Source organism: Leptinotarsa decemlineata, unplaced genomic scaffold (genome assembly GCF_025532065.1).
Source record: "Leptinotarsa decemlineata unplaced genomic scaffold, Ldec_3_MD MMD2_tig00003736_RagTag_RagTag, whole genome shotgun sequence".
In the NCBI taxonomy this organism is placed as follows: Eukaryota; Metazoa; Arthropoda; class Insecta; order Coleoptera; family Chrysomelidae; genus Leptinotarsa; species Leptinotarsa decemlineata.
In genome coordinates this window covers 2,423,822-2,450,926 of record NW_027412593.1, presented here as the reverse complement: position 1 = coordinate 2,450,926, position 27,105 = coordinate 2,423,822, and the positions used below count along the sequence as shown (strand labels likewise).

Sequence of the window (27,105 nt, the reverse complement as noted above, 5' to 3'; positions counted from 1 at the left end):
TTGCGAAATAACATATTTGCTATCTATCAATATACTAACAAACATTAAAATCATCCACACGTGCTCTAATGAATCAAAGTATCTAACGGATGATTCAAAATAGTATTTGTTATTGACATGATTTTTCATTTTTGTTCTCGTTGTTTTGTTACGTCTTGAAAATATATCCACACGATTTATGTTTTCAAATAAAATAAGATGACGAAGCAACTCAATGGTTCTTTTTCATATAATATCTCAGGATTCAGGATATGGTTTAAAAAAATGGACTATATCAACAAGCATAAATAATATATTCCACAAAACAAACTGCAGTTTCATGCAAAATGTATACATCTTTTAACAGATGTTTATTTGGGAAATCAACCGAAAAGAGGCCATTTCAATCCCTTGAGACGAATCATTTTCCCTCGTAAAATCGGTTATAAAATATTCTAGAGTATCTATCAGAAATCAACTTGGATTTTTCACAAACATGTTCATTTGCTAAACATCTTCTTAACATTAAAACGTTTATTTTTTATTTCGTACAATCAATCTATTGATGATTTTGGGCCAAAAAAGAACCAAGCTATTAGAAAACCACCAATGAATAATATCGTGACTTTCAAATTTCTTTTTGAAAAATAAATAAATATTTGATTGCGCACGTCAACAAAAATAAATCTACAAGTTTCTGGCAAAGAGTTTCATTCCCTGGCAAATTCAGACATCATCTGTTCTTCACTCTAAATAGAAATGGGAATCTTTATATGATGTGATTCAAAATACAAAAATGAGACAGTTGAATGATGTTGGTGCATACGTGGGAGGAAATCTGAAATGTTCAAAACAAGAAATAGGTGTGACCCAATATTATTTCAATTAAACTTTGGAAGTTGATTCTAATAAATGTATTAAATTGTTTGTGAGATTTCTATAGTAGTTGTTTGCAAAACATGGAACGCGTTTTTGTAAACTGTTTTGTGGGAAATCTCGCAATAAAGTGTTTGTCAATAAGTTCATCAAGAATTTTCATCACGAATAGTTAACAATTGATAGTACTTCGTTGAATGTAACTTTAATAAAATGTAGATGAGAAAATTTTCACTCTCGAGTGAATGAAACAAAAAATTGGCAAACTTCTAGGAATGGAAGATGATGAACATCTCAACCGAAAACTTCACTATTTGCCATTGGCCAGTAACATCAAAGTTCCACTCCATAACTCAGTTGTTCAATAATGAAATATATTACTTTTGCACATTGCTTAGGTTGATTGAAAGTTGTGATATGGTATTTGTGTTCCCAAAGTAAATAGTAATTCAAACGATATTACTTATAATCTATTCGATATTATCTGAGAATGAAAGAATTTCAAGAATGCAAACATGCCTTTACATCAAAGAAAGCAACATAGTCATCTGAAGCAAGTGGCACTGCAATTCATCCACAAAGTCACCGAGATATTTCTACTCACTATATCCCTTGAGACGCCGCTAAGGAGCCATTAAAATAGATGCTGTTCATCATATTGGGTTGAGACAGTAGTAATAGGCGTCGGACTGGGGGTATTAATAGAAATTTTCCAATGATATATTCTGTATGATGCGAAAATTATTGAAATATCGAGAACACTGATTTTGTTTCAATATTTTATTTTGAGAAGGACAATTTATATTTGAAATAGTTTTTCACATACCTATAGTGGGCATACTGAAAACAAAAATGGATAACTCCTCAAGTTAGAGCAGCTAAAGAAACCTTGATGTTTCTGTTTCAGTCACAAAATATAAACCCAACTGAGCAAAACGTACATATATATAAATAATATAAAAAACAGTATCAGGATATATTACAGATGTCTAAAAAAGAGTACTATCAAAGTCTATTAACATCTATCTACAGATAATTTTAGTAAAACAGTTTGGCAGATCATTTATACTGAAACTGGTAGAAAAAATAAAATTTCAAACAACCCTGAAAACCTAACTGCGGATCAAATGAATGAATTCTTCATCAATAATATAAATTCCACTTTGGAAAATTTATCTGAAACTGAGTCAATCAATGTAATAGACAAGGCATATAATATAAATAAATCTATGTTCTTCCGACCTTTAACATCAGACGATATTAGAATTATTTTGAACAAATTGAAAAATAAAAAAACCGAAGATATAGAAGATGTAAATATGTTTGTTATCAAAAGCTGTGCTCAATACATAACTGATCCCTTGGCGGATATAGTCAATGCATACTTCACTGAGGGTTATTTTCCACTAGAGCTGAAAATTGGAAAAGTCCTTCCCATTCACAAAAAAAGGGACTGCTCAGAAGAAAAAAACTTCCAACAAATTTCCATTTCACCATATTTCTCGAAGATAATTGAATATGCCATTTACACACAACTTGTTGAATTTTTAGAAGTCAACGATATTTTGAGTCCACATCAATTTGGCTTCAGAAGAGGGAAATCAACCTCTGATGCAATCAACTCTCTCACAAATTACATAAAAGATGCATTTGACAATGAAAATGAATATATTGGTGTATTCACTGATCTCACTTCGGCATTTGATTGTGTGAATCATGAAATCCTCTGTATACTACCAAATTATACTGGTATGGTATTAGAGGGGTGTGCCTAAATATGATAGAATCATACTTGACTGAGAGATTTCAAGTGGTAGAATGCGGAGAATTGACAAGAGGAGTTCCTCAGGGCTCCATATTAGGACCACTTCTCTTTCTTATATATATTAATGATCTACCACATTTCTTGAATTCATCAGAAATTAAGACTACCATGTATGCGGATATGATGCAACCTTGAGCAGAGCAGTGGACGAACTTAAAACTCCCCAACATACCCTAAATAATATCCTGGACAAAGCACAATCTTGGTTTGGATCAAATGAACTGATTTTAAATGAACAAAAAACAGAAGTACTAACTTTTGAAACAAGAAACTCAAACCAAGCTGATAAAACTGCAGTTAAATTTTAAGGGGTTTATATTGACACACATTTATGGTGGGTAGAACATATAAATAACATATGTACCAGGCTGAGTAGGTCAACATACGCAATTAGAGTAATTAAAAGATCTGTGAACCAGAATGCAGCCCTAACTACATATCATTCTCTTTTTCACTCAGTTCTAAGATATGGAATAATATCCTGCAGCAGTGTATCAAAATTTTATCTGGAAAAAGTGTTTATCCTGCAGAAATTGGCTGTAAGAGGTATAACTTCTGCCAGATGGGATGAAACTTGCCGTCCAACATTTAAAAATCTCAAAATAATGACACTGTATTCAGTCATTGTTTATGAAAACCTATTACATATTCGACTAAATATAAATAATTATACCTATCGTACAGACATACACCATCATGATACTAGAAATAAATCAGACCTCGTCATGCAAGCAAATTCACTGAAAAGGACTGACAATATTGGCCTTAAGCCAACTTTATTTTGTTCAAACTTGCATTTGCTGTAATAACCCAAATTGAGGATCATTCCCTATTGTAACTTCATCTGGTAGGTAGTCGTTTTTGTAGAATGAGACGAATACAAAATGAAGAGAATATCCAATTCAAACCTACCTAGGCAAAATAAGACTTTTTTGAAGTATACTTCACAAAAAACACCTATGAAACCAAGGTGACAGATTGTACAGAAGTTCATTCAGGGTGGCTCGTTTTCAACTCAAATAATTTTTAGCTTCCAAACTATGAACTTCAGACCATAATGTATTCTACTTTGTTGAAATCTGTTCATCATGGAACCTCTGATCCATTGATCCATTAAAAAAAATGGTGACATGCCTTGGGGATGCGATAGGGAAAGTTAGATCAAGTGTGAATATGTCCCCCTGTATACTATTGTTACTGTATACCAAGTGTTTTTATTTTTCCTAAAAATCACTGCTCCAAAAGTTATTCAGATTGGCTCGCTTACAACTCAAATTATTTATAGCTCTCGAACCATGAGCTTCAGACTATATGTTTTATACTTTGTTGAAATCTGCTCATCATGGATAATATAGGGTGATCCATTTAAAAAAAAAGGTGACATGCTCTGGGGTTGCGATAGGGGAAGTAATATGTAATATGAATATGTCAAAATGTGTCCCCCTGTATGCTATGGTTGGCGTGTTTTTTATTTTTCCTGCAAATAATTGTACCAAAAGTTATTCAGGGTGACTCGCTTTTAATGAAATGCACTGTTATTGTTTGAAAATTTGTGAACTCTATACTCTGTCTCACCAAAAACTCACATTTTGTATGCTGAGGATATCATTTTGTCCGTATGAGACAACTCATGATCAAAAGTGATACCCAAATCACTAATATCTCTACGTATTCGTGTTTTGAACGTTATATCTCATCGTCTCATACATCTTACGATATGAAACAACGGAACATTTTGCAAATATTCAATTATGACACATCACTCGGTGAATGTAAATAGTCAGATTCACTATCTATTTTGTTGAAAACCTTGAAATCGTTGGCATCAAATACTTTTGGAGAAACAATCATTCGTGAGAGACTTTCATTGAATAACTGAAATAGCAGTGGACCCGAATTGGAACCCTGTGGAGTCCTTGATGTGGCTAAATAGCTCACCTATTTGTAGCCATCAATTTAAGCATACTGATATCTATCGAATGAGTAAGATCTGAAGGGATCGATCAGATCAGTACTGAAGCCAAATAGATTAAGTTCATGAATCAAAATTTCCAAATTGACCTGATTGAATGCCTTCTGTAAGTGGGAATGAATGACATCAACTTGAGGTTTCTTATCAAGTGCATTTGGTAAGAACTGTGCCATACAAGACAGATTGATTTTTTATTTTGTGAGCCAAGTTATTTTCCGATATTTCATTTTTGACAGAATTCTCCAATTACACTGTGCAACATTATTACAAACAGTTTGGAGAAATTACACAAAATTTATGTTGGTCGATGATTTTCGATTTGAGTTGGATCGCCTTTCATTTCGGAACTGAACAAATCATCGCAGTTTGTTTGAAGGTGATTGACAATGTTTCATGATGAATTTCACTAGTTCGGACTTCCATTGTCTACTATATAAAATGATTTGAAATCCCTTCTTTTTTAGTTGTTTCAGGGATTTCAAATCATTTTAAATAGTAGACAGTGGAAGTCCGAACTAGTGAAATACAAATCCTCGCAGTTTTCCAAAAAGGAGGATACGTCTGTAGAATTCCAGAATGAACTTTCTGTATAGAGTCGCTGTATGTGTTAATCTTTTTAACACGCTTTTATTTGCTTCACCTGTATGTATGTATGTATGTTTGTTCGCAACTCTCAAGCTCGGGATCTGTATTTGACAGAATTATTGACATTATTGCTTGATCTATGTATTTCTTCATTTGAAAAAAGTCTTTTTTTTAATAACACGCGCGCCTGCTGCCTTATTTGTAACCCTCCTATGCGCGCCAGCTGTCTTGGAATCGGAAAGTATCAATGCTTTAAAAAGACTAAAAAACACGCTTTTATAGCATACGATACTAAAAAATGAAAATAAATATGGTTTAAAAAACAAAAAACACGCTTTTAAAAAACATCTAACTAAAAAGTTAAAAATATTTTTTTTTGAAATAAGCTTCAAACAATAACGAACGAAAGATACTAGTATTATTATGAAAAAAGCATGCGCGCTTTGTGCCATGTTTTTTGTATATCAAGAGTCCGTCGCTTTTTTCACAATAATACTGGTATTTCTTGTTCGTTATTGTTGTAAACTTATTTAAAAAATATTTTTTAACTTTTTAGTTCGATGTTCTTTTAAAGCGTGTTTATAAGTTATTCAAACTATATTTATTTATCGATCATTTGCAGGATGTGAATAACATTATAATAATTCTTTCTTGAAAATTATAGGTAATATTTTCTGTTCTCTCTTATATGTCGTAAATGGAAACAAATGCCTAATTAGTAATGTATCTCTCTAGACATAGGTAGAGCAAATTACGTTCTCATTGTGCGTCTGTGGTAGTGCTCTATGCACGTGATGAGGCTAACTCATTTCTCTAGAAATATTGAAGTTATCAACTATTTTGGCTTGACTTTTGGTTGAACTCATTAGGTTTCGTAAATACTATTTTTCAGTGGAATGTTGAATATATTCTTTCCATTCACTGTTATTATTACTTCAAAATTTTATTTTATTGTTTTTATATTAAACATTTTGTAAATTTTCAAGATTTTTTGACCAATTTCTTCAAATATTTTCATTTATATGATATATAGGCTCGTTTTCTGTGCATTTTTAGTCAGCAATAAGAGCTTCAACAGCTTTTTCGTCGTTCTTCGAAAGAAGTTCATAATATTTACTTATGATCTGAAAGTTTTGCATCATTGCAAAAATGAAATCGAATTTTTCAATTGTTCTCAAGCGTTTTGTTTATAAACCTGTCCCTGTATACAGTTTGTCAAACTGCATTATGGGTTTCGATATAGAAAAGCCACTGCAGGCGTGACTGAAACTGTTTTTTTTTAACTATAAAAAAATAATCGTTTCAAGAAGCGTTCTTGAAACCAGTCTTGACAACAGTTTATCGGTATGTACAGATGTACAAAGTTGTTTATAATGTGTATATATAAATGTTCCTACAGATAAGCTGAATTTACTTTGAATAATTTTCTGGAAAACGATTTGACCTATTGTTGTTGAACTATGATTGTATCTAGTTAACCTTGTTCCATGGCCTTCAATAATAGACAAGGATGCGAACAGTACAGTGCATTTCTGACACATTTAACGAATAAGTTTCACAATATTGTTAATGCCGGATGAATCTAGTTCAACTCGAAATATAAAACAATACATTGAAATTAGAGAAATAATTTTGAAAATTCATCAATGAATATACTGAAAACTGGATCATCGAATTGTTGTGTGTACTTTTCTTCAATTTTAGATGTTGTGATGAATTTAATGCACACGAGCGACGAATTCAACTGCAAAAATTGAAGTAGCGACTGTAAATATCGTTGTATGGGTCAAATGACGCCACACGCCTGACGAAATTATTCTTGCAGGCGCAACATCAACTGCCCTCAACTTTCTTATTCGTAGAGATATTCGTACACAGTTTTATTCTATTTACCTGAATTACTATAATCAATCTATATTGAAAAAGTGAAAGCTTTTTCAATTTTGATCTTTATTCCGAGCAATACTTAGTAACAAATGAAACACTCAACACTTCCTGAATGAAAAATAGTATTCAGGAACCGTAACAGTAACAAAGACGACTGAATAGTAAAAAATGTAACTGTCATCGGGAACAATACAACCCCTTCTCGAGTTATACGGGGAAAACCAAAAATGCTGTTTTTGGTTTTGTTCGAATGGAATTGTTATATCGAAGAATATAAAAAAATGGAAGAGGAAAATGTTATTTTATTCGAAGTGTACTATGACGATGTAATAATAAATATTCAATAAAACGTTTCGTGTCAACATGACCAACATCAACTTTTTTTTTATATAGGGACATTTCTTTTTTATTACAGATACTGATGAAGCAATAAACTCACAATTCAAAGGTATATCACACTTGATATTTTTATAGCGTTTCATTTGAAATAACTAACATCATCAGTGACAACAATTTCAAATTACGGTTCTGTCGTTACATTTTTTGTAAATTGTTCCGATTTCTTCAAAATATAATACAGAAATCCCAATAAATTCGATAGGTAGGCACCCCAATACAATGAAAATTAGTTATTCTTCGTTTTGTAAATTTTTATATTGCCGTAATCCTTATTTCAAGGCTTATTTCTCCCTAATCAATTATAATTCGTAATATTTTTATAATTCTCAATCCTGGAAGTAACAAAAATATCAGTTTTTGGTCAAAATTCGATTGTTGTATATTTTGGTTTAATCAAATAGCATCTCGATTCATTTAGCATCTTAAACGCGTAGGCTTTGTCTGATTTCTATGACAGAAAAAACGAATGCGTGGTTGATATCTGTTTAGAACTGTCAGACGTTTATGAATATATCAAAGATGAATTTAAATGATGAAAGTACTGATATGCTATTTAGTTATGCAAAATCGAATAGAAATCCTCTTTTGGCAAGGAATATGTATGTTACAAGATCACTCAAGTTTATCCAAAACCAAATTAAGAAAAGTCAAAATAACTGCAAACTTCTTGCTCAACTTAATATTCTGGAATAAAAGAGTATAGTTCTATATCATAATTTTTGTGTAATAATAGTTTTTTTTATTTTGAGCAGACTTGTTTCAGAGAAAAGGAGTCTTTCTCCTTATTGGAAGATCATTCGACTTTATCTTACACCAAAAAGGTTAAAGAAAATCTTCAAAATAACTGAAAATCTTCTAAAGAAAATAATGAAGTTTTGTATTGTATTTATCTGTTCATTTTCGATTTAGGCAAATATGTCAGAAAATGGGGCATTTCTCCTTGTTAAAAGACCACTTGAGTTCATCCTACACTAAAAACCTATACATTTACCGATTATTTTGAAACATACTATAATGAGTTTTGTGCCATGTCAGATTTTTAATGTTGGGCAAAAAGTTTCTTTAAATTGTCTTAGAGACAGGGGGTTTTTCCCTGTCGGAAGATAACCCATATTCATTCTATACCACCAATATCAAAAATATTGTTTCCTGTACTAAGTAGCACAGGTCTCTTGTTGGATGTTTGTCATATTCTTCTGGACATAATTTGGATTGTCCATAAATTGATTGTTTCTTATAATCCCGTTCCTCACATCCGTAAAAAATACGATGAGCGCTCTCCATCCTTTTATTGCATTTCCTGCAGTTTGAGTCTTCATCATACACCCCAATTCCCCTTCTAATTCTTCTGAACCCAGATGTACTGTAGCAATTCTTCAATTACCAGTACTGGGTGCCTGAGCAATCATGCATCCCGCATTAAATCATTTTCTTCAGTTCTATGCCCATTGGGGGATTGTTTTTGTTCTATAGACACTTTTACGGGAAGCGTGTGACCAATTGATTTCTTCAAAAGTGATGTATTTGAAAAATGGTTGATGAAAGCTACTCATTGCTTCAACTTAATACACTTTTGGAAAAATCTTCCATTTTGAGAAGGGCTCTTTGTGGAATAAACTTCCCAAGATCAAATTTGCCGAAGAATATGATTTACTCAATTAGAGCATTAGGAACATTTTACTCCACCGTTAAAAAGATTGTGTCATTCTATATGAAGCGTCGATAAAGTCAAACGTTACTCCTCAAGTAAATTTTCTTTGACTGAAATTACGAGTTTATTATACTTTTTATGAGGTTCTCGGTAATAAATAGTTTGATTCCTCCAAACAGTTTACTTCCTCTGTAAATAATCGAATGTGTGATTCAAGTTCAACAGCAACACATTTTTGCTTTGTTTATTTTCGAAATATCGGAAAATATGTTTTTTCAGATAGGAAATGAGTTCAAACACTGGTTTTGTTTAAAACTAGATTTTCGATTCATGGTTGTTAGTACATTCTCATTTCCTGTAATATCCTGTTACGAAATTTTTCGTAAGGAACTTAATGAAAAATATTTATGTTTCTTTATGAAAGAAACAAGAACAGGATTCAATTTAATATTTCTAATGTAGACATATACCCGTATTCAGAAAGAAAGTAACATTCTCCAGATGGTACGTTCACTTTCCAGCTGCAGGGGAAACCCTGGAAAAAACCTACATGACACGATTATCATTAAAGAGAACGTATGTAGATTCAACTGATTCAGTCTTCAATTACTGGGTACTGTCGTTTGTTGAAAATATCATGCCCTGTATATGAAACTTATGTGAAATTGATATTGAACGAATAGTTTCTATATGTGTTATTATCTTCAATCGGGTTTGTAGGCCGTCGTAGTTTGGAACTCCATCCTAAAGCTTCGCTAGCACGAGTGGTTGGCTTCCTCAGAGGTTTATTATTCTTGATGATTCTCATCGGTGAATCATCAAGATTTGGATTTGGATTTTGTCATCATTCATTCGTAGCAATTTATGAAAACTCAAAGGTCATTCTTAGCTCGACTAAAGATTCAGTAGTATTAATTAATTTGGGGAATTGATTATCATCTTCCATTAATCTTTGCTTATTCTCCACTTCTTTGGTTTCGGTGATAGATCAAAGTGTGTTATATGCGTATTTCTACGATTTTTCTCTACCCTGAAGACACTGTATCACGATCTCTGCACAGAAAATTCTTCCCGTTTTGCATGTCTTTATTTCTTGCCATCTTGTACAAGTGAAGAGTGTATGCTTTACGTCGTCTTCTGCATGACAATATGGACAATTTGGGGATTCAGCTCTCCTGCGCTCCTAAGGGAAACAACCATACCCCGAAAATGCATGAGTCCACTCCACCAAAAGGTCTATTGATCCAGACCTGTATATCTGGTATCAGGAAGTGTGTTCATGTTCTCATTTGACTTATATGTTCAGTGAAAGTAAGCTGTGTGTCTAGCCATATACTCAAATATTCCACAGTTTTGCTGAGTCTTCCTTGTTGTCGTTGTTCCTTGGATGTCGAATCTTATTGGTTTCAGTTTCCTTCTTTTAGAGAGTAGGATAACAGGTGGTTGATCTCATCTGAGAAACGTAGTGATCCCCTGTTCGCCAAATTCACCAGAAGGTCTTCTGTTTTGGCTGTCACTATTGCGGCCAACCAGTTTCATTCCGTCAGGCATTTCCGATTTGAGAAAGTCGTCATATAGGATGCTCCATAGTGGGGCCAAACACCGACTCCTGGGGCACGCCACTACTTATTTTAACAGACTTCACTCTTCAGTATCACTTTCTTCTCTGACAGGTACGAGAAGATAATACCAATCATGATTGGTATTATCTTCTTTGAGCCTGCAGGCTCTCTACTATTCTTTTGTTTCTTAGTTTGTTCAAAATCAACTACCACGATGCACTATTGGAGGCATTCTTGATGTTCAGCTTGATCGCAACGTAGAGCTATGGCTATGAGCTGGGCTATGGCTTCCCTTGCCCAGCGTATCATTTTATTTACTGAGTCCATGGTTTGTCCTTTTTTTCGGAAACCATAAGTCGCTAATATCGCTCCGGTTCGCCTAAATTCTCCGTTGATGCGCTCGAGCATAGAAGCCTTCTACATTCAGTAGGCAAACTGGTCGAAAGGAAGAAGGATTTTCAATTGGTTTGTCACATTTCCCTATCGGAGTAAGCCTATCTTTTTTCCATTCTACAACTCTTGATGCTATCAATAAATCTAAGACAGAGGCTATGTAGTACAGCCTTCTCAAGAGCAAGGTATGTTATAAATCTGTTTCGCATCAAATTCTTGATCAGCAGAAGCAGAATCTGCATCAGGAGAGGAAACAAACTTTCCCTAACCAGTTCAGCAAACGCTTACACTCAAACCATGATTCGTCCAAACCAGAGGCGAAGAGCCATGCCTCGCTGAATCTACGGGGTCATCTGTTGTAGCTATTTTATAGATGTCTTATTAAGGGAAAGTTGTTGCGGTCATTAAGGTGCGAATTTTGCAATTGAAATATTCGACAACCTTAATATCGACCAAACAACTGAATTTCTGTTAGCATGTCATTATGGCTGCCGTAGAAGACTTCCAGAAAATGGTCCACATGTAGATTCCAGAGCTGCACGTTCCGGCCTGAATAGCTACAAGTTACCTGTGAGGTTACAGACTGGCAGACTGACCGCCGATCAGGTCCTTATCAGATTGAGGAAAACGTACCATGGTCTGTCAACCTTGCAGTGGTAGCAGAGGACCAAATTAGGTTTTTAGCATTTGGCAGAATTAAACGCTTGATAGTTGACCTTGAAAACTCCTAACCAAATGGAGTAATAGGCTTTGTTAGGAAGCTGGATTCATTTGGTCGAGTTTGAATAGGTGAACGCCACATTAAACCATCTTGAGTTGCATTAGACTCATTTGAGGACAGACCCTTACCATACCTAGTCAACCTTTTTGAGAAGTTCATATAGTTTGAACGTAACTAAAAAGAAACAGAAGTATGTGACTCGATGGCGTGTATGAAAGCTGTCTAAGATAAAATAAGTCTGAATAATGTATCGGAGAGACATACATACGTTTAAGAAAATGAATATTTCGAAATAAAATCTGGAAATATTCATCTACCCCAAAGTACCTACAGAGTAGGTTCTGATTAATGCCTGCCGGAAAACAACTACTTCCCCGACTAATACCACACTGGACATTGAATTATATCCGACAAACATTCATGCAAAATATTTCACGGATATTGGTCTTCCAGATGTTTCTCGTTCGTCCAGAAATCAATTCAGTTTATCATCTACCCGTTTTCATGATATTGTCTCTCATCAGTGCAGGAAAGATCTGATCCAAAGAGCAGTGTGCTTGGGATTCGATTGGTTTCAATGCGACTCGACTGCATGTATGAAACCTTTGTTTGAAAGAAAGATTGTTAACCGATAACAGCTCCATCTCGTGAACAAAGCTTAAAGCTGGAAATAAATAAGTTAGAAGACTGTATCGAGAAGGAATCTATATTTCATATTATCATCATACCTATTTCAAGAGGTATTTCAAGTGAATACATCGACTAAGTTATATCTTGCACCTTGAAGTTTATTACTCAACGAGAGGAATTCGTGAGAATGGAGTTTGTCGTAAACCACTCGAGCGAGTAATTGCCATTTTTCGCTACTAAAATATTACACTGTATCTATAAATAATAACAGAGATATTTTTGATTGAATTTTATTAATGAATGATGTGCCGAATGGGTATAATTATTATCCTTGAATTTCATAACGAAAAGCAATCTAAAAAAAGAATTTCTGTTATTTCATTCAATGTCGTATAGTTTCAATCAAGGGCGTCGCCAGCCGATGGCGCAGGGGGGGCAAGTTGACTTTACATATACTACAATTCATACTTTTCTCATTCTCTATGAATGAGAATTGTAGGTATTCTGTGACAGTACAGAGTCCAATGTGTAAAGCTACACGAGCACGAGCTCTTGACTATGCAATAAAAAACATGTAAATAAGTTATAATAACATTTATTAGAAAAATAGAATAAAAAGGAGTTTGAATTTGAATAAGTGTACAGCGTATTTTTTTTAATTATCAATCAGATTTTAATATTATAATGGTCGTTGTTTGTTTATATTAGGTTAATTGAAATATAATTTTCGGGGATTCATTGTAAACTTCTCGACCACTTTATTATTAAAATCTTGTAAGTTTCCATGTATAAGTTTTCGGTGCACACTCATCATGGCCAAACCATTGAGGCGATTTTCACTCATAGTGCTTCTTAGCCAGGTTTTTAGTCTCCTAAGGCTGCTAAACGATCGCTCTACCGTACACGTCGTGCATGGAAGAGCGATCAAAATTTTCAACGCTTTTTCCGTGTCGGGAAAGAAGGTTTTTGCTTCTTTTAGGATATCAACAACGGTTTGATCTGTTGAGTTTGGTTTATTATGCCAGAATTGCTGCCAAAGCTCGACTTCAATTTTTATGTTTGGTAAATTATAAAACTGAGCGATAGTTTCACAAGTTTCTGTGAGATTTTCGACTGACATCGTTTGCATTTGTGCGGGGTGTAATTTAGATAAAGCAAATGATGGAGTATTTTCTTCAGCAAAGCGTGTTTCAAGCGATGTAATAACGGAGTCCAAGTATGGTATTATTAATGATCTTTTCCAGAATTCTGAAGGGCTTTCTGCTGGGTGATTGCTTCGATGACGTTGTTTCCCAACAATGCGCGGCATTGAAGTGATATCCTCCTCCAGGCCGACTTTCTCCGCAACAACAGTAGCATCCTTTATAATTTCATCTGTGACTCTTTCGGGATTATCACGGTGGCTCTTAAGCAATTGCAAAATGCGTTTGACGTGTTGCGAGGCCTTAACCACATCCAAAGCTATGGATTGGAGTGCGTTGACAACAGGTTCTAACAAAGCAGAGTATTTAGCTATCAAAGTAATACAAAGTATAAACGAAATTTTGAAAGCAGCCGCATGGAGTTGAAAGGCATTTTTTCGAGTAGCACTGTTTCCTTCACGCGATAAGTTTTCTAAGGCTTCCAATATAACAGGAAAATTCTCCTTAAATACTCTGATAGTTTTATGTTTCTCACTCCATCTTGTTTCGCAGAGCCTGGCAATATTAGGTACCAATTTTCTTCTCAAAACAGATTCCCGAAAAAAATTAATAATATCTTTAGTGGTTCCCATGGTGTTTCGAATTTCAGGAAGAATATTGAGATCATTTATTACCAGATTCAGTTTATGGGACGAGCAATGAAAGAACAGTGCTTTGGTATATTTTTTGCGAAGGATCGCTTGTACTCCACCGTCTTTTCCGGACATCGTCGAACAACCGTCAAATCCAAAACCAACGCATTTATCAGCAGGATTAAGGTCTTCTTTAGTCAGAAACTCATCGATGCAATATGCAATAGATTTCACATCCAGACCTTTCAGCTCAACAAATCCGACGAACATTTCTTGGACCTCATTGGCTTCCTCGTCAAAATATCGCAGCCCAATCGATAATTGTTCAGTACCGGAAATATCAGCTGTTTCGTCTGCTAACACACTATAAGCTTCTGCTTCTTTAACTTTTTTCACAATGTCTGCCTTAATAACATCTCCACAAATTGCGATAATTTCATTTTGAATATGAATCGATCGATAGCTTGCATTCTTTTTCCCATGCTCAATGTGTTTCTTCAAAACTAAATCTCCCGCGTCAATTCGTAGCTTGTATAAGTCCTCGAGAATACCTTCGCCATAATGTTTTCCTCTCAGAGCTAAGTCGTGCGACCCGCAAAACGTAATGCAGGAAATAATAGATGTTATAATTTTTTGGTTTTCTTCAATAATGCCTCGGGAGTATTTGTTGAGTTGTAAATCTACAGGCACACTTCCAAGAAATGATTTAGCGGCTTCCAGTGCCATCTTATGGAAGTGGGTTTCCATGTGCTTTTTGCAATGCTCGTGAATATCTTTGAACTTACAAAACGGCCTTATGATAAATGACCCTAATACGCCTCTAAAAGAATTTGGATTTGGCGGGAACAATGTACAATATTTACAAAAGGCTCCTTTTTGGTGCCTGGAATAGGCCAACCATGGAGAGTACGTTTCCAACCATGAATAATTGAATTTCCTCTTCAAATGTTTAGCGTCTTCCGCAAAATCATACGTCGCAGACGGAGACCAAGTGTTTTCAAGCAATTCTTTCTTCATTTCAGTCGATAACATTGATGCTTGTCCAATAAATTTACCGATGTCATTTTCGTTGCAGTCATTTATCGAAGAGTCGGGAACTAAGTTCGGTTCTTTAGATGTGCTAGATCTCGCCAGGTCACCCACGGAATCATCGCTGTCACTGCTTGCTCCTTCAGGTTTCTTTCTTTTTAAAACTGCAAAATAAAATATTTGAAATAGCAACAACTTCTTCTGGTCCGCAATTCACATTGAAAGCATAAATGCCCTTCAAGACGACGGCAGGCTCGAGCCCGCGCAAGGACTAGCGTCAACGATAACGATATTTTTTATATCAACAGTCCTAGCTATTTCGAGTGGTTTAACCGCCGCGGCTATGCTCGCGCGGTCTCGGGCATCCTCGCTCGAGCACTCTAGAGCGGGCGCGACGACACGCACGCGCCGGAGTCTCAAGCATACGCGAGCCGACTGTGCCGAATCGGCACTGCCGATATTCATTCATACAATTTTCTACTTTAAGCTATGTTAATACGGTCCTATTTTCGATTGAACCATTAAATTGAGCAATTTTCCTTTTGGTTTAAGCTGACGACCCTTAAGAATCGGATATCGTGCCTAGAAACGGATCTTTGCGATTTTAAAAACCGATGCAAAATCAGCATTTATAATCAAATCAATTGACGTTATTTTACGGACGGAAAATACGAAAGCTAAACGCAAGTGATACTCACCAAAAAACTTTCTGATGTCCATATTGATTACGTGGTCACAGCAACTATTTAGATGTGATAATAGCGCACAAAACAAACGTAAAAGCGGGCAGTGGCAGGCAACGCTAACGCACGAATAAATGACAGACAGACGATAAAACAAAAGGCGGCTGTGCGGGGGGCGCGGGCGCCACGCGGTTACATGTTGCTTTGCTTCCCCACTCCCTCTCTCCCGCTTCAACGATAGAGTAGAGCAGAGCGCAGCGTAGTACGGAATATTAAGAATTGGTGAATTCATTCGAGTTTCGACGCACGGGAATGATTGTTCAAGGCTTGAACTTCAAGCAAATCAACTCAAATACTTAGGACTTTGGTTGCATTATATTTGGCAACTTTTTTAGAATCTCTAGGGGGGGCAGCTGCCCCTCCCTGCCCCCCCTTGGCGACGCCCTTGGTTTCAATATTGAGTTCCTGGAAAAACTGGCGTTGGGTATACTCGTTTCCACTTTTCGCATCCATGCTTCCAATCTTGTTTTTGTTGTAAACTATACAGGCCTGACCAACAAAATGCCGTTGAGAAAGTTCTGAAATTTTGAGTATATCCGGATATATCCGGAAAAAACAGTAATTTCGGAAAATGGTTTTTATTTTTTTCTGGCTTTATTTTTCGAAGGATTCGAAAATAAATTGCACTTCTACATTGCCACCTTTTCCCTGCTACATAATTGTGTTTTCAGATATGCTGTGCGACGTTTCGTCTTCCGGCCACCATCATAAACTTTATTTTTTTCTTATGGGCGCTACATTGGATTCTTTCTGTCTTTCAATCTTGTTTTTGTTGTAAACTATACAGGCCTGACCAACAAAATGCCGTTAAGAAAATTCTGAAATTCCGAGTATATCCAGATTGGCTTCTTTCTGTTTTGAATAGGACCAGATTTCACCTTTTCAATGATGTATCATGAGTTATCATTCTTTTTCAAAAAATGGAGATATTGAAAAAAATTAATTCTTATCATAATAGGCGTTGACTTTGATGTTTCTAAATTTGACTCTCAATTTGTTACACACAATGACATTTTGTTATTGTACAAGTCATTGAATTTTTGGCGAAAAATGGCTTTCACGAATGAAGAAAAAAGGGATATGTAGAGACGTGTAGATTTCCCCGTCTTCATGTTTATCTGCAAATTATTAATTTTTATTTAGAACGACACAATGTCTTGGTCCATTCTGTCCCCGTATTTTTTTTTCGGCTTTTCAAATGAACCAAACTCGGTGAGATTTTGATCCAATAACTTGAACATAGTTCGATGTGGTTGTCGTCTTTCGGGATACAAGTTTAAAAACATTTCCGATGTCCCAACACTGTTTCTATCGTTTTTATAATAAATTTGTATCAGATCTAATTTTCTTCATTCGTGAAAGCCATTATTCGCCAAAAATTCAATGACTTGTACAATAACAAAATGTCATTGAGTGTAACAAACTGAAAGTCAAATTCAGAAACATCAAAGTCAAACCCTATTATAATGAGTTTGTGATATTGATGACATATTTATTTTGTGGAAATTCATCTTCAATTAGATATAGGAATAAAATACTTTGTCTAATTTCCACTTACTTACTGCTTCCAGTTAAGTATTATAATGAGAATGCATTTTTTTCAATATCTCTAATTTTTTGAAAAAGAATGATAACTTATGATACATCATTGAAAAGGTACAATATGGTTCTATTCAAAACAGACAGAATTCAATGTAGCGCCTATAACTAAAAATAAAGTTGATGATGGTGGCCGGAAGACGAAACGTCGGATAGGCAAATCTGAAAACACCATTATGTAGCAGGGAAAAAGTGGCAATGTAGAAGTGTAATTTATTTTCGAATCCTTCGAAAAATATAGCTAGAAAAAAATAAAACCATTTTCCGAAATTTCTGGTTTATCCGGATATCTCCGGATATACTTCAGAACTTCAACGTCACATTGTTTGTCAAGTAAATGCGCAACTTTGCTCCGATTCAACCATCTTCGTATCTTTCATAGTTTTCGAGATCCCAATGGTGAGGATCGAATTTGAAACACCCTCTATAGCGAAACACGTTCCGCAGTTTTGTAAACTTTCAAGTGGAAATTTCACATTGAAGTGTGTTTTTTGAATACCACATATTGAGCTATTCTCATTCTCATAGAAAAAGGTAATCGACTGTTGTGTCCATGTGTCCATTTTTTTATATCTCACTCCATTACTCATGCCACTTTCTCAATCACTGTGCATGTTAGCAAAAATTTGTTGATCACAGAATGCGGACGATTCAAGGTAGTTATTTATTTTTCTTCCAGTTTCAACAAACTCAATAATATTTATTGTTGTGGGGCTTTCTTGTTTGTCACAGTAAAAATAGCGTGAAATTTATGACAAGATAAATTCGCTTCGCAGATGTGCATCACGAAGATTGTGCTGAATTGAGAACAGGGTCAAACTAATAAAATTAAATTTCATTCAATTATTCTATCTATAAAGCTGTTTTGACTCAACAGAAATGTTTTCGAAACATTTCAGCGCGTACAAAAGCATGCGAAAAGTTAATTGAAGTTACTCCAAAATATTTTCTTTTACTTTTATTATTAGTTTTCAATTTAAAAATCGTGGCAATTGTTATCATGTTAAAATCATCGGAAACATGTTTAAACAACTTTTACTTCCATGTTGAATAATTTTTGATAAACTGTTGTTCACAGTATATTTTTCTAGACCTAATAATAGATGAATAGACATAGTGTTAAATATATGCTGAAATAAGCAAACTGAAGAGAATATAATATAGTTCAAGGATATAGTCTTTGCTGACTAGTTAAGAACGAAAATTGGAAAGTATATTTTGGAGAACAGCCAGAAGTGTTCTCTCATAATATTACGATAAATTTTATCATCTTCAGAGACAAGCTATAAAAAGGTTATAATGACATCAATGTTCGAATTTACAGAAAGGGTTGAGGCTTACTGTTTTTGAGGTTAGCCGTGTCAAAAATGAGGTAAAATTTTCAAAAATATAATTATCATCAGTTTGAAATGTATGTGTAGTTTAATCAATGTCAAGCAATATAGATAAATTTCAAGCTAATAATAATTCTGAATTGTTATCAGAACCATAATAACTTCCATTTTTTGACTTATACTTCACATCAATTAATAAATAATGTAACTGATTCTTCACCAGTCTTCACGGCCTCATTTGTATTTTTTTAATCATTTTTATTGATTGAATAATTATTGTATTTATATGTAATAAAGAACTACAAATAAAAGTTATCATTATTATTATTATTATATTCAATCCATCATATTCAAGTTGTTTCAAAATGGAATAATAAAATTCTCTGGACATAAGTAGGTATTGTGTATTTCTAACAATTGACAAATTTCAAAAATATCAAAAATTTGGCAGAGAGTTTCTAATACTTTAATGGCAGTAGCATTTCATTACACTTGTACCAGAACTATTTTTATTGTTCCATTGTTTGAACATGGACATACAAAATTTTAACTGAACTCCATGACAGATGTCAATGACATGTTTTTTGTCTCTCCCTTTTTGATTAAAACCACATGGTATTCATCGGTATATTAGTTTTCAATATTCGAAATGTTCATTTAGAAATTGTCAAGTAATCATTGTGCGTTATTGAGGGACCAAGCTGTTTTAATTTTGTGGCTTGTCTAATTTCACTGATATGCTTTATTTTTATAAATTTCATATCATTTTTGACACGGCCAACTTCAAAACCAGTAAGTCGCAACTTTGTGAATTCGAATATTGATGTTATCATAACCATTTTGTAGATTTTCCCTGAAGATGATAATGAAATGTATTGAAAAATTGGAATAACTTGTATGGGTACAATTCTGTTCTGGTATTCACCCAAATATACTTTTCAAATAATATAATATATAGAATAAATTAGAAATAGTCCTTACGTAGAATAATTATAAAAAATAAAAATAAAAAATGGAGATGTTAACTTGAGTGGACACTTTGAATGACAACAATTTTATAAAATCGAAGAGTAAGAGCTATATATTTTAACAGCAGATGTCTCTTATCACACTGTTTTTATTGATCCATGGTTTGAACATGGACATACAAAGTTTTAACTGAACTCCATGACAGAAATAATATATCCTCAAAATTACAATTGAATATAAAATTATTTCAAATGGAAGAAAAGAAATATTAAAATTGACAGTGGAATAGACAGTTCAACGATTTAGAAACGGAAAGTATGGAATTTATCGAAATATATCCTATGAATGGTTGGTTTTTGATATACAGAATGTTTCATGATGATGAGTCAAAATCATCTCGGAATATCAAAGCTATCCTGAAATACAGGGTGTTTCATTTGAAAAAACTGAGTTTTGGCCAATTTTTGTATCTTCAGAGTTAGTCATCGATTCCGAACACCTTGTATAATATTTTGGAAATGTTACTCCTACAAAACGATGGAATTAAGTATTTTGATGAATGAGTAATAACTTAGTCATGTATTCAATCATCACTCAAAAGCCGAATACTTACTTAATTAATCTCGAGAACGGCGTATTTTTGGTATATGATGTATCACATAACCTCAAATGAGAATTATGTTAGGTGTTGAAAACAGGCTGTTACATTTTAATTGGGGAAGTTGGTACCAACTTCCGGTATGACGGAAAGTGTTGAAAAAGCGTCATTATTTTCATTCGATAAGGCATATTGAAAATCCTATATTTGCCAATTTTCAGAATATGAATCTTATTATTTCCAAAAATACGGCTAACCGCCCGTTATCGCGCTGTACCTTGTATAATTAGATGATTTGTCTTAACGTTTCAACAAAAATGAAATTATTAAAAGAATTGGGATAACTTGATACAACTGGCATCGGCAGATGTGGAAATATTATTTGGCTGCGATCCAATGATACCGATCTGATATAATTTGAAGGACAATTAATTAATATAGAAATAACTCATATGGATAGACTGGAAATGTCCAACTAACCTGAACCTGAGTCAGTTATATACTAATGTCACAGAAACAACAGAGAACTCAAATCCTAAAAATATAGTTCTCGAAATTTCAAGACATTATAATATATAACTGACCTAAAGTTCAGATGCCAAACTGCCGAAATAAATCACAAGAAATGATCAATATACGGGAATATATCACAAAAAAAGTAGTCTGTAAAACTTAGAGTTGGGATGACGAAAAAATGCACATGCGTTATCAATAAAATACGCGATAAAACAAAAACTATTATACATCATCTTTTTCTTCTACATGCATAAAAATACAGAAATATTACATTTGTGATTATTCAGAAGGAGATTATACCAACCTTGGCAGTTTCTTAGTTTATTAAACCAAATGGATAGACATTTCTGTCGTTTACATTGTTCACATATTTTTTATTGAACAGTTTATAAACCCTAACCAAATTGAGTAATCGGCTTCGTGAAAGCCGCATTGAACCATCTTGACTTGCATAAGAGTCATTAGAGGATCGGATAGACCCACACATTTTGAACTTACTATATTGATAATAATACGTCTTTATTATTTTCCACATACAGTACATCTATACTAAAATATGTTTATTAAAAAAGTTGGAAAATAAAGAGCGAAGTTCATTTTCTCCCATGAAGCAATCACTTACTTCATCAGGAATATGTTCTTCCACTTAAGTCTATATAGCATATTTTCACTCAATAATAATAAGGTAGTGAGTATAGACAATATACAGGGCGACTCAAATTTGTTTCTGTACATGGGGATCTCGTAAACGATAAGAGATAGAGTATCGGTTAAATCGTGGCAAAGTGGTGTATTTTCGAGACCTATTCAATGATGTGAAGAAACCGAATATAGTTCTTTTTGTTCTGGAGATATACAGGATGAACCAAAAAATCCCAAATTACTTTTTTGCCTATATCTTCTTTATTCGCAGACATATCGAAAATCTGTCCACATTTTGCTATTAACACTTGATGTGGGCTCTCAGAATATATCCATGAATCTTTTATACAGGGTGTCATTTGACTTGGGCCACCCCCATCTTTGAATTTTCAAATAAGGACCTGCATTTTTTGTTGTAGTTTTTGGATCGTAGGCGTTTACTTCATACTGAGAAATTAAATCAAATTTTATATTTCGAGATATTTCGGTAATATTCGATAATAATTGTGTGAATTATTCCCTTTTGAATTACGGCCCTGGAAATTGGTTGGCTGAGTTGAATAAAAACATATAAGCAACTTTCACGTCTCCCTATGTATCGTAGAGTTTTTCGAGAGTGTTTTTTCATTTTTAGGTGCCTATTCATATTTTTCCATTGCTCTGAGCGTTTTCTACAATGAACTTCGAATAAGAAAACCTTTTATGATTATTTGAAATATATCTACATCAAAAATATATGTGTTTTAATAAGCAGAAAAAGAAATGATAGCAATAATAACATCCGAAAGGAACACTATAATTGTTATGAAAACTGAAATGAAGTAATTTATATAGGTACCCAAAAAGAATATTGGGGCAATAAATGTTCGAATTGAAGTCCTTCCATTTCGAAACATTTTGAAACTCAGTTTTTTATATTATTTATTGCCCTTAATACATGTATTTGCTGCATTGTGGCGAAATCATTCAAAATTCTCAATCTTGAGTCTTCCACATTTTCTATCTCTCTGCCAGCGTAAATCTAATTTTTCAATGTCCCCCATAGAAAATAGTCCAAAATAGTAAGATCTGTTGATCTTGCAGACCATCTTATTGTCCCATTATTTGTCTCGAAATGGAAGAACTCTAATTCGAACATTCATTGCATAATAAAGTTTTTTGTGTACATAAATTACTTACTTCTTTTCGATTTTCATTATAATTATAGTGTTTGTTTCGGATATTATTATTGCTACCATTTTTTTTCTGCTCATCAAAACACATATAATATATTTTTGTTGTTGATATGTTTCAGATAATCATAAAAGGTGTTCTTATTCGAAGTTCATTGTAGAAAACGCTCAGAGTAATGGAAAAAAAATGAATAGGTACCTAAAAATGAAAAAAAAAAACTCTCGAAAAACTCTACTTTACAGAGGGAGACGTGAAAGTTGCTATTGTGTTTTATTTCAATTCAGTCAACCAATTTTCAGGGCCGTAATTTAAAAGGGAATAATTCACACAATTATAATCGAATATTAACGAAAAATCCCGAAATATAAAAGTGAATATAATTTCTCAGTATAAAGTGAACGTCTACGATTCAACAACTACAACAAAAATACAGGTCCGTATTTAAAAATTCAAAGATGGGTGTGGCCCAAGTCAATATACACCCTGTATAAAAGATTCATGGATATATTCTGAGAGCCCACATCAAGTGCCAATAGCAAAATGTGGACAGATCTTCAATATGTCTGCGAATAAAGAAGATATAGGTAAGAAAATAATTTGAGATTTTTTGTTTTTTCCTTTATATCTCCAGAACCAAAACAGCTATATTCGATTTCTTTACATCATTGAATAAGTCTCTAAAATACACAACTTCAACCGACACTCTACCTCTTATTGTTAATGAGATTCCCATGTACAAAAACGAATTTGAATAGCCCTGTTTAAAGAATACATAAATTACATTATTAGCTATAGTAAGGTTGCAAGAGTACACAGGAGAGCAAGTTATGATAAAACTGACTTTGATTTTTAAATAAGAAATTTTTATAATTTGACTTAAGAGATTTTGCAAGGATTTAGGAACGGAGTTGCGCAACTTATAAATTGGATATGTAAAGGAACGTCTGAATGTTTTCGCTTTTAATGCTGGTGGAGATAACAAACCTCCGAATCTCAAATTCAAGTTGATCATTTAATGAATTTGTATGGTGAATTCTTTTAATTTCCATATCCAATCATCTGATTTCAAGCAATTTGTGTGATTTTTTTGAAACTTTTTTATGTCATATACTTATCAATCCTAAACATGAGTTTTGTACTTTCTGGATTTTTTTAATGTAAACAGTAGTCAGATTTGGACCATATAAAGAATCCTCATAATTAAAATCTGACAAAACTAATGATTCACATAATTATATTTCAACACTTTTTAGAAAAAATTGCCGGTTCCCATAAATCAATTTCAATGAGCTATATGCACGTTGAATTAACTTATTGATATGTTTTTCGAATCTTAAATCTGAGTCTAATATGACTCCTAAATTTTTGGCTTCATTTACTACAGTTAACCAATCATCATTGATTTTAACGTTTATTTGCTGCGTTTCAGCACGATTATATGCAGAACCAAATAACTATCATTTTGATTTATGCAGTTGATCAATAAGCAGTGATCAGAAGCTGAATCAGTGAAAGTCGCTAATTTCTGATTCATAATTTCACAAGTATTATCCACTAGTGGGCGAGGAAAACTGTAATAGATTTGGGTGTCATCTTCATAGACGTGAATCTTACATAACTTCAGAGATTTGATCAAATTGAGAGTGTATATAGCAAAAAGCAACAGGCCCAGGATAGCTCCCATACCTAGTCAACCCCTTTGAGGAGTTCCTATAGTTTGATATAGTAGTATTCAACTGATGAAGTTTGCCACATATTTGAATAGTGAGAATTCACAACGAAATGAAACAGCAGTGTGCGTCTTGACGGCATATATGAAACCTTCGTCTAAGACAAAATAAGTCTGAACAATGTATCGAAGAGAGCTCAACAGGCTCAAACTCGGCGTGAATATAGAGGACAGTTGTGGCCAATCTAGCTAAAAAAATAACAGGCGACCTTCTATCGTATGTCACCCATATTTGGAATAACGCAATCGAGAAATATGGAGAGTCAAGAACGGTTTCGCTTGATATTTCTAAAGCCTTTGATCGTGTATGGCAGGGGTCTCCAAACTTTGAAGCCTTCGGGCCATAATGATTTTTTCAGTTTGTTCCAATTTCTGCCCTTGACTATATTTGTAGACTAGGATAGTCGCAAAGTGCGTGACCTAAACAAACTTACGCTTTTTTGTCATTTCAATTATTATTGTATATTGTGACACTTAACGACATCTAGTGGCGAGTAGTGGTACTATGTACTATCTTTTTCAACTACCCGCTAGGTGGCATTAGGCGTAATTAAATATTTGGAATTACCGCCCTGATTCGAGAAAGTTCTGGTTCTAGCTAGTGTATTCCGATCACCTCGAGGTGGGAGTAATAATTGCATATAAAAAGGCTAGCGGCGCAACTGCGAGTTAGTCTGCGTAGGAAAGGCGAAGAAAACGAAACTGTCTATTGTGAAATGAAGTAACACCCATCAATAAAAGTATTTTGATTTGACTTTTATGTGTGATTTGTTAGTATGGAAAAGAAGCGAAAAATCGACAGTGAATGCAGAACGTTCCAAGAAAAATGGAACTTTCAGTATTTTATGATTGAGTCCAGTAATAAGGCGCTATGTTTAATTTGTAATGAAACCATAGCTGTAACTCGCGCCAGCTTTTGTGTGGCTCTTGAAATCGGAAAACGTGGCAAACCATTCACCGATGGAGAAATGATAAAAGAATGCTTGATTGCAGAAGCCGAAGAAATATGCCCCGAAAAGGTAAATTTATTTAAAAGTGTCAGTTTGTCAGCAAACACCGTGGCTCGGAGGGTGCAAGACATCGCAGAAAATATATCATCTCTCAATATATCAACTGTCTGACAAAAATGGACATCATGAGTGGTTTTCTCTAGCATTGGATGAGTCAACGGATGTGTCAGATACTGCTCAGGTGTTGATTTTTATTCGCGGAGTAGATGAAAGCCATGAAGTGTATAAAGAACTTCTTGATATTGATAGTATTCACGGCAGATATATTTAAGGGAGTTGAAAATGCCATTAATAAAAAGTACCTTCGATGTAGAAATTTGAAATCTATAACAACTAATGGAGGTGAAAATATGTATGGTAAAAATAAAGGAGTGGTTGCACTTGTGTCAAAGGCTGTAGAAAATGATGGTGGTTCAAAACCATTAGTCTTACATTGAATCATTCATCAACAGTCCTTGTGCGGAAAATGTTTGGATATGTCTGAAGTTCTAAAACCAGTCATATCAGTTGTTAACTTCATCAGATCCACTGGGCTCAATCACCGACAATTCCGCGAGTTTATTCAATAGATTGGAGAAAATGATTTACCATATCATACTGTCGTACGCTGGCTTAGTTGCGGAAAAGTCCTTAAGTGCTTTTTTGAACTTCAAGCAGCGATCGAAAGCAGCGCCCTTTTGCCGATTTAGAAAATAGTGAATGGAAGTGGAAGTTAGCCTTCTATGTCGATTTAACAAATCATATGAACGAAATGAATTTGAGATTGTAAGGAGAAAATCAGCTTCTTCCTGATTTATACACCAATATCAGATTCTTCAGGCAGAAAATAATACTATTTCAATTGCAATTACGTAAAAAATGTTTCACACATTTTGAAACATGTGAAATATTCAGCCACACTACAGAGACTGAATTTCCGTCAATTTTGCAACCGAAACTTTGAGTGCTTTGAAGATAAATGTCATTGCGAATGAAATTAAGCTTTTTCAAAATCCTTTTGATTCTGACATTGAGAAACCCTGGCTCCGGAAGTCCAAATGAAAATTATTGATTTACGGTGCAGTGATATGCTTAAGAACAAATATCAAAATTCATCTTTGTTGGGAATTTTTTAAGAGTCTTCCACTGGAACAATTTGATAATTTGCATAAATTTGCTCGTGGGTTGTTTTCTGTTTTTGGTACTACTTACTTGTGTGAGAAAACGTTTTCCAAGATGAAATACACAAAGAATGTTTACAGATCTCAATTAACCGATGAACATCTTAAATCTCTTTTGATAATAATTGGTACAAGTAAAATTGATCCATCCACAACTACAAAGTATTGTCGGTGGAAAATCACAATTACATAAATCTCATTGATGTTTTTGTTTTACTGTGATTCATTTAAATTATTTGTAAGTTATTAATTAGATACTCAAGTTAAGTTTTCTTTGTCATCATTTCAGTCGTTAAGTTTTACCTTGCAAGTATATAAAACCGAGTAATTATCATTCTGTGTTTTCTTC

The 27,105-nt window shown here is 34.0% G+C and overlaps 2 protein-coding genes across 2 annotated transcripts in view; one reads left to right on the top strand and one right to left on the bottom strand.

Annotated features, from left to right (window-relative positions):
- LOC111509482 (uncharacterized) overlaps positions 1–27,105 on the top strand; it is a 64,499-nt gene that overhangs the window by 22,943 nt on the left and 14,451 nt on the right. The gene's annotated exons all lie outside the window — the stretch shown is intronic.
- LOC141483558 (52 kDa repressor of the inhibitor of the protein kinase-like) lies at positions 12,926–16,384 on the bottom strand. Its single transcript, XM_074178268.1, has 2 exons — positions 15,982–16,384; positions 12,926–15,447 (listed from the first exon to the last, which is right to left on the bottom strand). Exons 1-2 carry the CDS (start codon positions 16,256–16,258, stop codon positions 13,190–13,192), a joined length of 2,535 nt encoding a protein of 844 aa, XP_074034369.1. The 5' UTR covers positions 16,259–16,384; the 3' UTR covers positions 12,926–13,189.